General features: G+C 40.2%; 1 protein-coding gene across 2 annotated transcripts in view; it reads left to right on the top strand.

Moving 5' to 3' along the window:
• ITGA6 (integrin subunit alpha 6) overlaps positions 1 to 17779 on the top strand; it is a 64245-nt gene that overhangs the window by 24077 nt on the left and 22389 nt on the right. For both annotated transcript variants that reach the window (XM_075609068.1, XM_075609069.1), the window contains exons 2-8: positions 5259 to 5383; positions 5768 to 5847; positions 9758 to 10013; positions 10531 to 10662; positions 13856 to 14069; positions 16894 to 17090; positions 17589 to 17680. In XM_075609068.1, the coding sequence (XP_075465183.1) occupies positions 5259 to 5383; positions 5768 to 5847; positions 9758 to 10013; positions 10531 to 10662; positions 13856 to 14069; positions 16894 to 17090; positions 17589 to 17680 (1096 nt within the window). The remainder of the gene's footprint in view (positions 1 to 5258; positions 5384 to 5767; positions 5848 to 9757; positions 10014 to 10530; positions 10663 to 13855; positions 14070 to 16893; positions 17091 to 17588; positions 17681 to 17779) is intronic.

Genomic DNA, 17779 nt, shown 5'->3' with positions numbered 1-17779 from the left:
AACAATAATCCAAAATGAGTCTCAATACATGACGCAGACTGAAATGCCGCCGCCATTTCAAATACAAAGTGCTTGGGCCCATCATTCTGACTGGAGTGTGCAGCCGGAGTCTTTGGGGAATTAGTTTGTAACCTCACTAAAGACTCTAAAACAGGGGTGGCCAACTCCAGTCCTCAAGAGCTACCAACAGGTCAGGTTTTCAAGATATCCCTGCTTCAGCACAGGGGGCTCCATCAGTAGCTCAGTCAAGGACTGAAAACCTGACCTGTTGGTGATCTCTTGAGGACTGGTGTTGGCCACTCCTGCTACAAAACATGTTTCTGACAATTGTACAAGGTGGATCAGAGAATGGGTGTTGCGACAGTTGAGGTTTCCTCCGGCTCCTTTACACGTAGAGCAAGTTTTACGCTGGAAGGAAAGTCTGCCAAGGGAAAGAACTTCACTGCAAGGCAAAGCGGAAAGGGTTTAGAAGAGAATCCCAACGTATCTGGTGGTGGGAGAATGTAGCAAGAATAAGTGGGTGCATTAGGCCTTGATTATAGTAGGTCCGGCTGTGCGCGCACCCTAGTGACATCGCGCGCGACGCGCCCTTGTGACGTCACGCGTCCTGCGCATCCTGCACTGCAGGCTGGAGGCGTCGGGAGGTGACCGGGAGGCGTGGCCATGACGTCACGTGAGCGGTTCACCCTGATTGGCTGAACCGCGGCCGTCGCGCAGATATATCAATTTCAGAAGCCTGCTCAAAATTTGCACGCTGGGACCAGTCATTCGCGCACACTATGTGCGCGCTCAATTTAAAGCATCCATTTGTTTTGGCGCGTCGCAATTATAATCACGGCCTTATGCACCAAATTCCTAAAAGCTGCAACTGCTTTTCATTGCCTGGAATCCTGTAGGCAAGACACTTCAAACAAGAGCGGGCTGTGAAAAGGTCAAAGTGCACCCGGGTTTGGTCAGTGTTGGCCTAGTTAGTGTAGGCTGCAGTTCATACAAAGGAATGTGAGTGTAATTCTAATGGTCAGTGCATACCCTTAGTGGTGGAAGACCTGATATGTCTTGCAGTTACAAGTGGTGATGGGGTTATTAGAAAATCCTAGCGAATCGATTAAAAAACGTTAGTGCAAACAGTAAATGAAAAAGACCAGTGATGTGTTTGCTTTTTTTTTTATTATCCTGCTGTCAGTGTTGTTGTTTGCTGGACTTCAAGGACGCTGGTTCTTTCTGTGTTTATGAATTCCTCCTAGTTCATTGTATTCACGTGAACAGAAGCAATGATGTGTGCAGGTCAAATTGCCTGGCCCGGCCTGACCCTGGAATTAACGAGTAGAAGGAATGGAGATCAAATACAAACGCGAAAAACAACAAGGACGGCAGCGAGACTCCAGTTATCATCTGCATTTAGTACACAATAATAAGGCAACAAGAAAATAGTGATGGATGTTGAGCAGTTGTATATCTCAGGGGAGCTCGTACCCTCTGCCTTACCTTGATACGGCGTCAAATGACTCCGCGGGGTCATGTGACGCAACGTGACCCGCAGCATCATTTGCCGTGTGTGACGTCACATGACCCCGCGGCGTCATCTGACGACGCGTTGCCATGGACACGAGTGACGCCGGCAGAGTCAAGGTAAGTAATAGCGTTGCAGAGGCCTCCCGCGATCCCCCGGCATTTAATTTTAATGCCTCGGGAAAGAGGCCCGCGCCCTCCCCAGAAAAATCTCCTGCCCCCCACTTTGCGCACCGCTGGTATATCTGAGGATTATTTCAGTACAAAATGACAGCGGAATAAATAGTTAAGTGCTGGTGATGCTTGCCCTTGGCAGAGAAAGGGTAAACGTTTTTTAAATAAAAAACCTGAATCCCATTTGTGTTTGTCACAATTTGACTGTGTCCAACATGCAAGATATTTGTTTCCCACTTTTTGCCAAAAGAATTCAAAAGTGTAGTTTCTTGGGAAAGTAAACCAAGTGTCTTTAGTGTTGATCCTAAACCTATATAATCTATATATGATAACTACCATATGCCTTTTAGTTGTGATAATCAGTATATGTTGGGGGAGATAATGTAGGATTTGAACACAAAAAGGTTGTATGTTTTCTTCCTGACTGAAGGATGTTGAATATAGTTTGTCTCTCCCATGTTCTTCTGTAATTGGGAAATAGTAACATTGTTTGAGACTTACTGTATGGCCGCATAAGGCGGATACATTTACTGGATGGTAAACAAGTGTGGAAATGTATTAAATTGTAAGAACAAAGGGAGTTATTTAAAAGTCATGTCCTACGTCCCAATTTATATTCTTGATGCTGTCAAGTGAAAACAGGAAGACGTATTTTTGTCCCTACCATTTAGCTCTGTAAATGTAGGGCCAGCTGCTTAACTATAAGGAACGCAACACACGTTACCAACGTGCAGAAGATCGTTCAGGCCTAGGCAGGTTTTAGACAATTAAAATGGCAGCCATTTTATGATTGCCACTGAGAATAATTTGATATCTGTGTCAATTTGAAAGCTAAGAAAGCGATGTTTGTAATCAGATTAAAAAAAAAAAAAACAAACAAAAAAAACGTAAAATGTCCTTTGTACTTTAGTATTTATGTACTTGTCTATTCGTATATACATCTTATGGAGGAAGATAGATGTATTTTTTGATAACCAAAAACTCTATATAGTGATAACGAAATTGTCAGGAATGTGGCTGTAGTATTAACCCTTTAATTGCATAACGTTCAGTTTCACCAGGATAGGACAAATGGTGTCTTGTGGAATAGCACTGCTTGATACATTTGGGGCTTTGTGTGCTTCGCACTTCTGAGGTTCAGTTTAGCCATTTCCAGGAGTATTCCTTTTTCCTTTATATATTACTTTTTGGGAGGATTTGAATCACCCTCCCACAATCCAGCAGCGGGATATTTAGTCACTGTTTGTATTTAGAAGTTGGCGCTGTGTTGTCTTTATTCATTTCCAGGAGTACCAAGCAAACAATTTTGAGGAATGACAGCTTCCTCCAATAATTGAAACATTGTTAAGATGCACCATTTAATTCTTATTACTTGAATCCATGGTTACTTGATAATAGCCATTATGTCCATGATCATCATATGCTTTGTTGCCAAGTTTTAGCCACTGGGGACAATTTATTGTCTTGCTCTCAAATACAATTACTCTCAGATTGCTGTCTTATTGAATGAGTTGAACACGGATGATTTATCAATGAAGATGCAAGTGCAACGTAAAAATACAACTCATTTCCTTTTTAAACTGTCCAATAAGATTAAAAGTGAAACTTTGATCTATTTTTTATACTTATAGAACAGGGGTGGCTAACTCTACTCTTCAAGGGCCACCAACAGGCCAGGTTATCCCTGCTTCAGCAAAGGTTGCTCAATCAGTAGATAATTCGTCGACTGAGGCACCTGTACTGAAGCAGGGATATCCTTAAAACCTGACCTGTTGGTGGCCACTCCTGTTATAGAAACTTACTTATAGTACCAATTTTTGTCTTGCCAGCTCATATATTTTTAAAGTGCTGTTCCAAAAATACTTTTTGTATTCAGGTGTCATAGTTGCAAGACCACTGTATCTTACCAATTCTCTTCTTGTTTCTTTACTGGGATGGAATCTCAGAAAGGGCTCTGTCAATGGGCTTTACTTTGCAAGACATTGGCAAGGCATCAAGTGCAGGTTCCGTCATCAGTGAAGGAGGTTAAAGAGAATTCCATGATTCCTTAGGCTGAGTCCCTGAGTTCCTTAGGCTTAGTCGCTGAGCGCGCTCATGCTTAGAGCATGAGTGCCGGGTGTCCTGCAACTTGCGGGAGGTGGGAGGGGGGGGGGGGGAGGGGTGCAATTGCCGGCTATCTGAGCAAGCGGGAAAGTTTAAAATTTTTATTTACAAAAGCACAGAGCGTGTGTGCCCACGCGCGCACCGCGTGAGCCAGAACACACACACACACATATATATATATATATATGCAAGTAACCGCGCCAAGTTTCTGTTTGACTCTGCCACATTGGCACCGCTTCTGCCCCCTCCACGCACCCCCCTTATATTTATTTTAAAATATCCTGTCTTTGAGGGGCTGCTTTTATGTTTAAAATCTGATACTAGTTCAGGAAATATGAGCAGTTGAAATATTAAATGTCTGGGAATTCAAAATGGAACTCTTATTAGATTGGAACTCTTATTAGATTGTAAGCTCTTTGGAGCAGGGACTCCCCTTCCGAAATGTTACTTTTATGGCTGAAGCACTTATTCCCATGATCTGTTATTTGCATTATTTGTTATTTATATGATTGTTATGTGTATTACTACTGTGAAGTGCTATGTACATGAATGGCGCTATATAAATAAAGACATACAATACAATACAACTCTCCACAGAGCCCAGTGCAGTCTGAGGTTACCATGGTAACCTCAGATGCTAGAGATTGAGAAAACATTGATTTTTTTGACATGGAAACAACATTTGCAACAAGAAAAAAGCAGGACATGCTTAGAGAAAGGATAGTAACATATGAGTTAACCTCATACAGGCTCCTGGGGAAGATCTCTGCTTTAACAGAAGAGCTAGGAAGATCTCATATTCTCCCTTGGATATGCACAGAGATGTGGAAGCTCCTTATCATGGAGAAACCAGAAAGATGACTTATCTTTGACAAGTGTGGTGCACAGGTGAGCATGTCTGTGCCACGTGTAAATAAAAGCACCTACATAGCAATCTCATTTGAACCAGAATACAGGCATACCCCGGTTTAAGGGCACTCACTTTAAGTACACTCGCGAGTAAGGACATATCACCCAATAGGCAAACGGCAGCTCACGCATGCGCCTGTCAGCACGTCCTGAACAGCAATACCGGCTCCCTACCTGTACCGAAGCTGTGTGCAAGCGGGGAGACTATAGAGCCTGGTACACATGTGTTATTTACATTAGTTATGCACGTATATGACGATTGCAGTACAGTACATGCATCGATAAGTGGGGAATAGGTAGTTCTTCACTTTAAGTACATTTTCGCTTTACATACATGCTCCGGTCCCATTGCGTACGTTAATGCGGGGTATGCCTGTACATGCTGGTTTTCTGCTTCTTAGCAAAGCACATAGACAAGTATACAAATATAAGGTTACTTTGTCACCTATATCTTTTATTCAAAGTAGAATAACTTGAGATGTAACATGATTAATGTAACAGGTTATAATGTATTATACTGGGTATTTAATACTGGATATCTCTGTTTGTCTGTCTGTCTTTAGCTTGCTGGTCGGTGCACCTCAGACCAAAGCCTTCCCCCAACAGAAAGCCAATGTAACAGGTGGCTTGTTTGCATGCGATATCATGAGTCCACAGCCCTGCAGACGGATTGTATTTGATGATAATGGTAAGTTCCTGAGTGCAAATGAATATGGAATCCCCATTGCTAACCGTGTTGCTGCCAGAATAGTACCCATTACCCTACTTTGCATGCATATAATAATCTAAGAATGATGGCTTGTGTCATAGCTTTCTCTTTTTTCTACCTTTTGTGGATTTACGTCAGGGTTTTCTTTTTTTTCCCCCCTCTAACATTTTATTTACTAGCCGTATGGAGTACTGAAAACAGAAAAGGGTAGTCATTTTAAAAGGCGAAAAGTACTTAGTAAGTACTTAGTATTATAAATATACTTGGTAATCATGCATTGCAGCACATTTAGGTCAGTTATAAGTATATATTTGTATCTGTCCCACATAAACATATGTATATATATATATTTTTTTTTTTCAGTTGACTTACAGACTGAGAGCAAGGAGAATCAATGGATGGGTGTAAGTGTACAAAGTCAGGGGCCAGGAGGAAAAGTTGTGGTAAGTGCTTGTTGAAAACGGAACAGTTGTTAATCTGTGCTAAAGTCCCATGATGCATTTAACACCTTTGTTTCTAGATGTGTCTGCAGAGTATTGGTGTGAATCTTTTTTTGTTTTTGTTTTTTTACGTGAATTCAATTGCAAGTCTCATGCTAACTCTGAACCTCTGTCACATTTAGGTGTGGCAGAAAGTAATAGTATTTTTGTGATATATAGTGCCCACAACTGTACTTGGTGCTTTACAAGAGAGACAATACACTCCTGGACCCTTTTCAATCTGGCTTTCGTACAGCTCACTCAACAGACACTGTGCTCAGGGCCGCAGTGAGATTTCCCGGGGCCCAGGACTAGAGTTACGACAGACCCCCCACCCCCCCTGTGTCGTCGGTCTTTTGAGCCCCCCCCCATTTCACACCTTGCGACCTCCCTCTATTTCCCTTCCTCTTCCCATGTTTTTTTCTCCCCTCCATCTCACCTCTCACTCTCCCCCCTTCATTCATGTATTTCTCTCCCCTGCGTATCACTCATACTCCCTCCCTCACGCCCTCGCTCCTCTCACTCTCCACCCTGTCAATTACCCCACTCTCTCAATCCCCCCTCCTCACACAATCCCCCCTCAAAAAACTCCAATACATGTATAAAAAAATCATATATATATATATATATATATATATATATATATATATATGCAAATATAGCTGTATGCTCATCTGCATGTCTTAGGCAGGTCTATATATATATATATATATATATATATATATATATCTCAAGACAATGCGTATATAAAATCCCCCAATACATATATACACCCCCCCCCCCCCAATACACACACACGCACACGCACACACATATACACAATATATACTTTTTGGATATCTGAGTGATTTTGGTGGGATACTTTTCTCTCTTTCTTGTTTACATATTTCATTATCCCCAGCACCGTCAGCAGCTTTTCACCTTATAGCATATTTTGTCTGATTTAGGTACTTTAGTATTTTTTTTAGGTCTATTGCAGGCATTTTCATTTTCACACAAACACACACACACACACACACACACACACACACACAGAGATATATGACAAAGCCCACACTCCATAGCGTATAAATGTATATTTAATTCAAATCGAGGGGGATAGACAAGGGTGGGGGGGGGGGGGGGAACAGGAACACTTACAAAATGAAGGTATAAAAACAGCATTTGTGAGAAAAATATCACCGCCAACGTGTCTGCTCCGGAAGCACCGTCCTCAGATAGCAGGCTCACAGCGTGAGAGGACGGATCCAATTGGCTAGGTAATCAGACCGGAGGTGGCGTGATGCAGCCGAGATCCTATTACAGGCTGCCTACTGAAAATCCTTAGGTCTTGATGAGCGCACCGAGTCTGTTCAGAACACAACAGGCTCCTGCGTGAACGTAGTGTCAAATCCTACGTCCTGACGCATTTCGTCATAGCAAGTTACTTTTTAAATACCCCACTGTTGCTATGCAACGTATAGACAACACAGGATGAATAGCAGATATGCTGATAAACAGACTAAATGAATCAATCTAATAAAAAATCATTACAACAATAAACATTATATCAACACAAATAGAAACAATTTATATAAGTTAAAATACAATACACATTCATAGACATAATAGATGAAAACTAGAAAGAATGAACACTATACTAAGAATCCTCACCAACAAGGGTAGAGGGCACCACACAAGGATAACCATGGGAGGATAAGATAAATGTGTTAACAATATCCACATAATGCGGACAATGTAATTAATGAAGATAGAACAAAGAAGGACAAAACACAAATCAGTGAATGCTCCCAACAATCAAGAGATAGGAAAAAAGGGTATAAATAAATGATAATTAATAAATTATAATTAATAATAATCAATGATAAAACAACAAACCAAATATATCAATAAATTCTTAATATTAATAATGTATAAATGTACCATTACTAGATGGAATAAAATAAATAATCTTTATGAACACTGAATATGAATTAATTACAAATGATAATTGTGAAAAAATATATATGTATTTGGAAATATATAAATTAAAAATATACAAAAGGTGAGGTAAGGAAAGAACAGAGGGTGCACACACAAATAAACAATATATATATATAGGCTGCATCACGCCACCTTCCTTACCTCACCTTCTGATAAAAAAAACCTATATATAGTTGGGGACCACTGGAATAGACGATACCGTTCTGTGGCTAACTAATGCTTTTATTTGTGCGAGCTTTCGAGATACACTGATCTCTTCTTCCGGCGGTGTTTCAATGAATAAAGCAAGCAAAGGGTTTACTTAAAAACAGTGTCTCTTGGAATGTTATCTGTGCTTGTCCCTCCCCCTGTGTAGATGCGATTTATGGCTAGAGGTGTTAAATGGTCCCTGAATGTTAATGATGTAAGAGTGAGTGTGTGTATGTGTATGTATGTAAATATAAATGAATGAAGAGCCCACAGTGTATGCAGCGCTTTACAAAAGGTGTGTGTGGAGTGGGAGTGTATATCAATGGAGTGGGTAGGTGTGGAAATGTGAGAGTGTTGCATTACTAAAAGTGTGTGTAGATACTATGTGGTCCCTATTGGTATATAGGGATGGAGTAATTGTATGTGTAAGAGACAGCTGTGTGTGCATACATATAGCACAGTATGTATAGACATGGCCTTTAGCACTCACGGGAAGAGAGTTCACTTGTGTCAGTAATGACTCATAAAACTTCAGTCTCTGTTTAGGCCATCGCTATATATATATATATATATATATATATATATATATATATATATAACAATACATATAAAAAATACATTTAAAAAAAATACATATAAACCCTTATCTTGGGGTTGGGGCTGGTCTCAAGTGTCAGGCATCTGGCCAGGCCTGGTGGCTGCAGGGGGCTGGGCCCCGGCTCTCCCCCAGCTGCAGGCCTCTCCCTCACTCTGTCCCATGCCGTGCCCTCTGACATCGGCACGCACCGGGCCTCTCACTCATGCCGGCATGCGCCAGAAGCTGGGCCAAACTTGCTTAAACTTAGTATGTGTAAAACTGAGCTCTTCATATTTTCCCTAAATCTGACCTTATACCCACCTTTTCCATCACAGTAACCGGTACGATCATCTATCTAGTCGCCGAAGCAAGTTTCTTAGGATTGACATTTGACTCTTCCCTTTCCTTTTCCATTCATATTCCTGGCATGGCCAAAATTTGCCTCTTCATCCTCCATACTATTGCTAAGATCCGCCCTTTCCTTTGTCAATCTACTGCTAAAACTCTAATGAATGCCCTTATCCTCTCCCATTTGGATTATTGTAACATACTGCTAACAGGTCTCCCTGCCTCACAACTTTCTCCCTTGCAATCAATCTAAAATTCTGCTGCTAGAATAATGTCACTTTTTCCCAAAACAGTATCCACTAATCTTCTCAAATCTCCATAAATCTGAAGTATGCAATATATACATAGAGCAAGACTTATGAGGGAATGCTATCCAACTTAGCTTTGTTTACATTAGAAAATAGGTGTGTAAGAGGGGATAGGTTTGCTTTTTACAAATGTATTCATGGTCAATACACGGAATGTTCAAGGCAACTTCACCCAAGGACAGGGTCCTACCTTGAGATCGAAGAAAAGAAGATTTCACCAACAGCAAATGAAAGGGTTCTTCACGGGGTAGTTAACATGGAAGTTACTACTGATGGAGACTGTAATGGCAGATCTTATAGATATCTTTTAGAAAAGGTTAGACCTCTTTTTAGAAAGGATCGGTATACAGGGATACAGTATTCCAAATAAGTTACATAGGAAGGATGTTGAACCAAGGAGAATTATGATTGCAAGATGTAGACTTATGTACCCAATACTGATACTGAAAACAGCCTATTCTCACTATAGACATGCGCTCATCGATATGAAACGAGAAGATTTGTGAACTCAAACCAAGAATCCCGGGACATCACTGGAAGATGTTATGTATTAAGTCAAGACCTCACTATTCAAGATCATATGGATGGTGGAGAATGGAAATTTTGTGAGGGGCGACCGGGGGGTCATGAGAAATTTGGTTCTTGCCAACAAGGCGTTTCGGCAACATTTACAAAAGACTATCATTATGTTGTATTTGGTGCGCCTGGAACTTATAACTGGAAAGGTATGACTTAATGTAACTCTTGTAAAAAAAATGTACCTAATGCTAATTTAGGAAATCTTAAAAGCTACTTGTGACTTTTCAAATGATTATAAAGTTTTGAACTATTTTATAGCCTACTGCATAAATAACAAAGAACTGAATGTATCATTTACAGATGCAATACTTGTGCATATCTTATGTTATAGAACTGGTGCCTATTTTTAGAATGGTCTTTTATTTCCTTTAGATTCTAGTTTACAAGCCAGATATGAGGAGGTTGAATTCCTTTTGGTTGGGAAATGTATCATCTCCTTTCATAAATCCCTTATTTTATACAAATTGTTACCATTTTCATAGTCTCATTCCCATTAAATTCATATAGCATGTCCGGTTAACTTTCCAGAAACCCATTTTAAGTATTATTTTACTTACAACTAGCACATGTATTTTATTTGTTTATTAGTACAACTATTTATTTGAAACACTTTTTTTTTCTTCGTTTTTTTATGTTTTTCATTTGACATTTTCATTCCTTCAGGGGTTGTTCGTGCAGAACAAAAAAATAGCTCATTGGAAGACATGTTTATCTTTGAAGATGGTCCATATGAAACTGGTGATGAAAGCCAAAAGAACGCAGATTTAGTTCCTGTTCCAGCTAACAGTTACTTAGGTATGACTAATCATAGACTCAGTCTGTCAGACCTCTTCAATTGCTGTCCCAATCTTTAAACCCTGGCTGATTATTCCTGTTCAGTAGGATGGCATTACTGTTATTGAAACGATATTGAATAAAGCTGATCATAGATGCTGAAATAGAGGCACTGCATATGGTCACAGATTGCTTAAAGCCGGTATATTTTAGCTCCAACAGATTAAATAACAAGGTTATGTTAAAACCTTTTAGTGTCTGGTTTTATACAATCTGGTACCAAACTATTTCAGCAGGTATCGGTACAAACACAAACGAGAACTACAGCAGTTTTGTGTAGCCATTTCACAACCCTATTGTCTCTCTATCTCTCTATGTCTTCTTGTTCTTGTCTACTTTATACACATGTATAGGTCTTCTGTTTTTGACAACTGTGTCCAGTAGTGATCCTGATCAATTTTTGTACAAATCAGAGCCCCTGAAAGGAATGGTGGAGAAATCCATTGATGTGATGATGAATAGCTACCTAGGTTTGTGATTTCTGAAGGAACATGCTCTGTGTTGTGACATCACTTGGATTCCAACTGGATCATCATCACCCATAATTCTCATACTGCATTCTCCCAACATGTGCATGTCTCAGAGTTCAGATACATTAATTCTGATGTTTTGGTTACCTTGCCTACTGTATTTGGCCTACTTGAGTCTTTTGCACGTATTTCATGACTTATTTATGGCCTGACGATCCTACGATGCTTTAGAGAGCAATGTATTTATTCCAGGCCACTCTGGAGTGAAGCCATTTGGGATGTAGCTGGGTTGGTAAATACAGAACGCTTGATCATCTACAATATAATCACTTCTGCTTTAGCAACAGGGTCAATCAAGCATGAAATTCCATTTTCCTTAACTGGCATAGGGCCAGATCCACATGGCTCCATTAAGTTAGTGCTGATAATGTCACGTTACCAAAAACCGTAAAGGATGCTGTTTTCTTTGAGGTTAACATATATCCACAAAGATAATTACATGCAAAAACATCGGCTATTGTGTGTCAATCGTACATGCGCTTGGCGTTGGCTTTCAATAACGTGCCGTTAAGTATGTCTTGGTTTTACTCCCCCCCGAGACCCAGAAATGGGTGTTTCACTAAAGTTACAAAAGAGCGGAAAGGAGAAGGAAATAGCACCAGAAAAAAACATGCTATGTTAGCTAACCCTTTCAGTGCCGGACGGGCTGTGTTACCAGAGTGACTGCCCCTCGGGAGAAGTCCTCTTCTGTACCTCTTCCTGTCACAGGAACGGGATCTCCCCTAGAAAAACGAGCAATTAGATGATGATGTAACTACTACATCAAGGGGGCCCCTTGAGTGCCAGACTTCATGACATAGTAGCTATGTTAAATGGCACCTAACTGGTTAAATCATACCTAACTGTGGTGTTACACCCATTCAGACCCTGTAAAGGTCCTATTTCGATGCTAGGTATCACCTAATCAACGTAACATCAAGTCACCGTGTTAACGTTAAAGGAGGGTTTCGGGACAACCATCCACTCCCACCAGGTGGGAATCAAGGGGGTCTCTGGAGCTGAACCGAGCTAATTTCAGCTCAAAATACCCCCTGCATTCTAGGATACTTACCTTGAAGGTGCCCTGGTTCTTCATGCATGCTTCGGTGACCCCCTGCTTCAAAACTAGTACAAAAACCTCACCCCCTAAATCACTTAATGGAGCTTTGTGAATATGACCCAAAATTGTTATTCCTTGTTGCATGCATACGTGTAAAAGCATTTGAAGACACCGTCCCTTTGCCGTCTTGTGTTGCTGCTCTAATCATCTTGATTTTGTATGGTATATACATACTGTATATGTAATGGGGTCTATTCATTAAACTTCAAAATATGCAATGCAAAATTACCCAAAAACAGAAGGCAATTTGATGCAATAAAAATGGAAGTTCTTGCCGTACTCATTAAGAATAATATGTTCAGATTTACCTCTACAAATTAGATCTCATTTGCATGTACTTTTAGTGTCCAAAAGTGTTCTTGCTTTGTTTTGATGTAATATGTCTTTGTCCCAAGATTTAGTATTTTGAGGGAAGAGATAGACTTAAGCGTTTCAGCTCAGGATGAGAACCAGATAGTTGCCTGTTTTTGTATATATCATGTGATGTGGCATATTCTTTGGTTATCTCATGTTGTTTTCAAAACGTCTCACCTGGTATCAAGTAGGTTAAGTCATTTCATGGTATAAATGAAAGGGGTGTTTCCACTTTCTGGGGAATTTAACCTCTGGGATCAAATTTCACCTGACCGCACAATTTGTTGAGTCCCCAAAGCAACACTGATTGGATTTTACGATTCTGCTAAGCCACACCACCCACCAGTGTCAGAGTGACTGGTTACAGACCAGGATCCAGCTAATTTCACTGTGAGTGTGTGCGTGGTGTGGAATTTCATGTTTGCTGCGATTGAGAACATGGAGAGTTAGATAGTGATCAGAGAGTGAACTGAGAGCTTGAGCTCTTTGTCTTTGCATACAGTTCAGTGTCCCTCAGATTGAGACAAGTCCCATTCTCACTCACATAGATGGGGTGTCCTGTGTTGGCACTCATACGGTTGCCAGGTGTCCAGTACAGAACGGACTATCCTGTATTTGGACACTGTCCAGTAAAAAGTTAGAGGTAATGTATGTGTCCGCTATTGCCTCTCTGGACATAGTGACCTAACCGGCTTGGGGGGCCGCAGGATTTCCCTGAACAGGTAGAGAGCAGGGATGTTGCTAGGGGTCTGTGCAGCTTCCTCCATCCTGATTGGCTGCTGCTAGGTAATGTAGCATATCAGGAAGAGAAGTCAGGAGCCTTGGGCCAAGGAGAGGAGGAAACAGCATGGAGCAGTGAGAGAGGTGTGTGTTTCGAGCACGTCGCACCTTTCACCATTGTATCACGGCTGAATTTAAATACAGTACAATAGTGCTTCCTAAAATGCAATTTTCTCACGAGTTGGACATGCAGGAAATGTTTAAAGAATATGGAGAGATATCTTTAAATGTGAAAATGCTACATTTTGCATGGATACACCATTGGCGCAGTTCAATGAATAGGCCCCTAGATAGTGAAATATGTTGCTCATCCTCTGCTTTGCATAACTATGTATAGTTTAGGCTAATCACAGGTTTTCATTTTGCTCTATTTTTCCTTCTTTTTGTTTAGGATTTTCTTTGGACACAGGTGTAGGTATAACCTCACAAAAGGAAATGACCTTTGTTTCTGGTGCCCCAAGAGCCAATCACAGTGGAGCTGTTGTCCTGCTGAGAAAATATCCTCCCAATGAAAGGTCACTTTCTCCAGAACATATATTTGAAGGGGAAGGGCTGGCCTCTTCTTTTGGTTATGATGTAGCAGTGATTGACCTCAACAGTGATAGGTAAGATTGCTTTTTTGATCTCATTTTATGTCATGAGAACTCTATAAATCAGTGGTGTATTGTATACACAGTCGCTGTGTATATATATACAGTGACATGCGCACAGACACAGGGGCACATGCACACACAGAGACACACGCAGAGACAGACACACGCAGAGACACAGACACACGCAGAGACACAGACACACGCAGAGACACAGACACACGCAGAGACACAGACACACGCAGAGACACAGACACACACAGAGACACAGACACACACAGACACAGACACACACAGACAGACACACACAAACACAGACACAAAAACACACATACAGACACCCAGAGAGACAGAGACACACAGACACACTGTATTCAGTAAGAAAGGGACCCTTTTCGTTTTTCATCATAATCTTATATATTTTTCACTCCAGTCCCATGACAATTTGCACAATTTTAGGTCTGTTCTGTACATTAACATTATATAAGTAGCCTAATGTAGACCATCAACTGATGTTAATATAATTAATTTAGTTAATAAGTACCAGATACACTGCGGCAGGTTCATGTTGATTAAATGAAAATTAGGAGTTTTTCCTTCGTAGCTCATAAATGTGTTAAACTGTTGTAATCTAATATGAAAAAATAAGATTACTATACAGTTTCGGTTCAAAGTGTGTGTTGAAAATGTCCTCCTCCTTCTGCTGAAACGCACGCCCGAAGATGGGAACGCCACTGTCTTATTACATAATCGATAACGCGTTGATCCAGCTGCTCCCACTCCTGAACGATACGTTGTATTATGAATTAGTTTTCTCAGTCCACCTAGCGGCCAGCCTTTATCAGGAAACGTTTGATGTAAGCGTTTTGGACCATAATTCTCTCTCTATCTCAGCACTTTATAACGTGCTTATCTTCTTAGCTAAACAGCATTTTGTAACTATGCTCTTGATGAGGTCACCATGCTGTTACCAATTCCAAATAATATTTATTAGATCATTAAATAATTCTTATATGTAATAATCTACTGTGACAGACCTATAACTGCTCAAATTTTCATGAAAATGTTGAGTTGTTCTGCAGGTTATGAAGAAAAATTAAAGGGGTTCCGTTTTTTCTGAACACCGTGTATATACACGTTTTGCCCAATTATAAGGCAACGTTTTTTTTTTTAATAAAGTTAAGTTGAAATGTCCATACTCGCTTTATAATCGGGCCCTGCCCACTTTACGAGCAATCAGCAGTCGGATGTATGAGGTAGGGAGGTAAAATGGAGGAAGCTCCACCTTGGGGGGCCTAAAGCAACCAAGTTGCTTCTGACAGAAAGCTCAAACCGAGAGAGATACCGAGACAGAAAGGGAGAGACACCGAGACAGAGAGAGAGAGACTGAGACAGAGAGAGACACAGAGAGAAAGAGAGACACAGAGAGAAAGAGAGACACCGAGAGAAAGAGAGAGACAGAGACACAGAGTGTTTGTGTGTGTGTGTGTGTGTTTGTGAGTATGTATGCGTGTGTGTGTAAACTTTTTTCTTTCCATCTACCACTGAAATTAGGGGGTCGCTTATATTCAGGGTCATCCTATAATTAGGCAAACACGGTAATATGCATATAGAAAATTTGACACAATAATAATTGGTACTGGAAGTTCTGGTGTGCAGTGGGGATACAGAACAAAATAGGCTTTAATATAGACCAAGGTTGAGTGTTTCGTTTTATTTACATTACTGTAACATTTTTTTAAACTTCAACTTATTTTTTGAGAATATATTCTCCCATTCTTGTTTTATAGCATAAACCTTCCAACAATTTGTTAGAAACATTATTTCTTCATTATTAGGCGTGTGCTCCCCTACAGCATCAATACTTTTATTATTTTTAATAAATTGGCCCCGTGTGTAGAAAGGAACTTTTTTTTTTTTTTTAGCAGTGGGATAGGTGACAGCCGTTTGAGGTTCCTGTCTGAAACAGTAATACAAATATAACGAAGAAAGCATTTTGTCTTGTAGATGCAAATGTTGTAATTGGGTCATTCAGTATAGCAGGGGTGAGAAACTCCACTTCTCAAAGGCCTGGCTTTTAGATATCCCAGCTTCAGCACCAGTGGCTCAATCAAAGACAGCACTACCTGTTCTGAAGCAGGGATATCCTTAAAAACTGACCTGTTGGTGGCCCTTGGGGACTGGAGTTGCCCACCCCTGCTGGACAGTGTTGACCAGTATGACTCAGTAACAGCTATTCAGTTTGACTGACTCAGTAGTACCACAGTTCAGTGAACGACCCACCTAATACTGATTACAGTGGTGAGATGGTATTGTTAATGTTGTGAAATGTGCCTGGTGTCCTAGCATGACGCTGAATTTCATCTTAAGGGATGTGGCAGTGCTGCATTTGTTTTCTATTTTTAATATGAACAAATAAGGCGATATTAGTTTTAATATTATGCCACGGGGAGTCTGCAGCCCGCCTGTGCTCGTGCAAATGTGCCACACACTGACGTCAACAGGAGATAATGAGTTTGGCAGGAAGAATAAAGGAATACGACGTTAGATAGCTTGTTTGATACAGATTTACGCGACCTCAAGGTCTGGGTCTCATATCCTTCCTGATGTGAGTCAGCCTGTCACCCCTCTGTTGTATAGGAAATGAGAACAAAATAGAATAGGTTAAGTAAATGGTAGCTCGTGCTTGTATAGGACTTTGTCAATGTAATAATGTTTTTGCTATTCTCAGTGAGGTTTTACCATTAACTTAATCATTCACAAAAAAATGTCATATTCTGAGTTAATAATAATATTTTTAGCACTATAATGTTTTTTTGTTTCCCTCCCTCCCCCCTAGGTGGCAGGATATTGTTGTTGGTGCGCCTCAATATTTTGATAAAGATAACAAAGAAATAGGAGGTGCTATTTATGTATATATGAATGAAAAGGGCAAGTGGAAGGATGTCAAGCCAATCCGTATTGTAGGAGCCAAGGATTCAATGTTTGGTCTTTCGGTGAAGAATATAGGAGATATTAATCAGGATGGATTCCCTGGTAAGTAAATACAAATGATTGTGTACAGTTGTATTATTTCTCTTTGTTGTGTGGTTTGCCATAAAACACCTAAAAAAAAAGCATAATTTTTTCCCCCCAATATGTGTGAAATGTAACTATCCGATAGAAAATGTAGATGAAGAAATGATTGGGCTGGTGTACCCAGTACTTTGAGGGCAGCGCAATGCAAACAAAATGCAGGTCTCTCATGAAATTGTGGTAGCTATTACAGAAATACAGGCACTTTTATTTAGAGAATATTGTCCCTTTAGTCGAATGGGGGAGGTCATATGCACGACTGCAGTGGTTTCATGATTCATCAATCAGTTGCTACCCAGAGAGTTTGAACGCTAATGTTTTGTACCTGGTCTACTAGTTTATATATGCAATTTATTAATCATAAAGCTGTTTAAAAAAGTAAATTTTATGTTAAAAACAAAACAAACACTTTTCCACAAAAATTAAATGGACTACATTAAATATAATATTTCTATTTAGATATTGCTGTGGGCGCGCCATATGAGAAAGGTTTTGGCAAAGTTTATGTGTATCATGGGTCCGCAAATGGAATAATCACAAAACCATCTCAGGTAAGGACGTGGTTAATTTATATTGTTCCAACAGTTAAAAAAAAAATACGCCATTGAACTCTTTATAGAACCCCTTATTGACATAATTTTCAGTATTCC

The sequence above is a fragment of the Ascaphus truei genome, chromosome 7, assembly GCF_040206685.1.
Source record: "Ascaphus truei isolate aAscTru1 chromosome 7, aAscTru1.hap1, whole genome shotgun sequence".
Classification (NCBI taxonomy): Eukaryota; Metazoa; Chordata; class Amphibia; order Anura; family Ascaphidae; genus Ascaphus; species Ascaphus truei.
The sequence above is the reverse complement of the archived record's forward strand: the minus strand, read 5'-3'. Positions and strand labels throughout refer to the sequence as shown.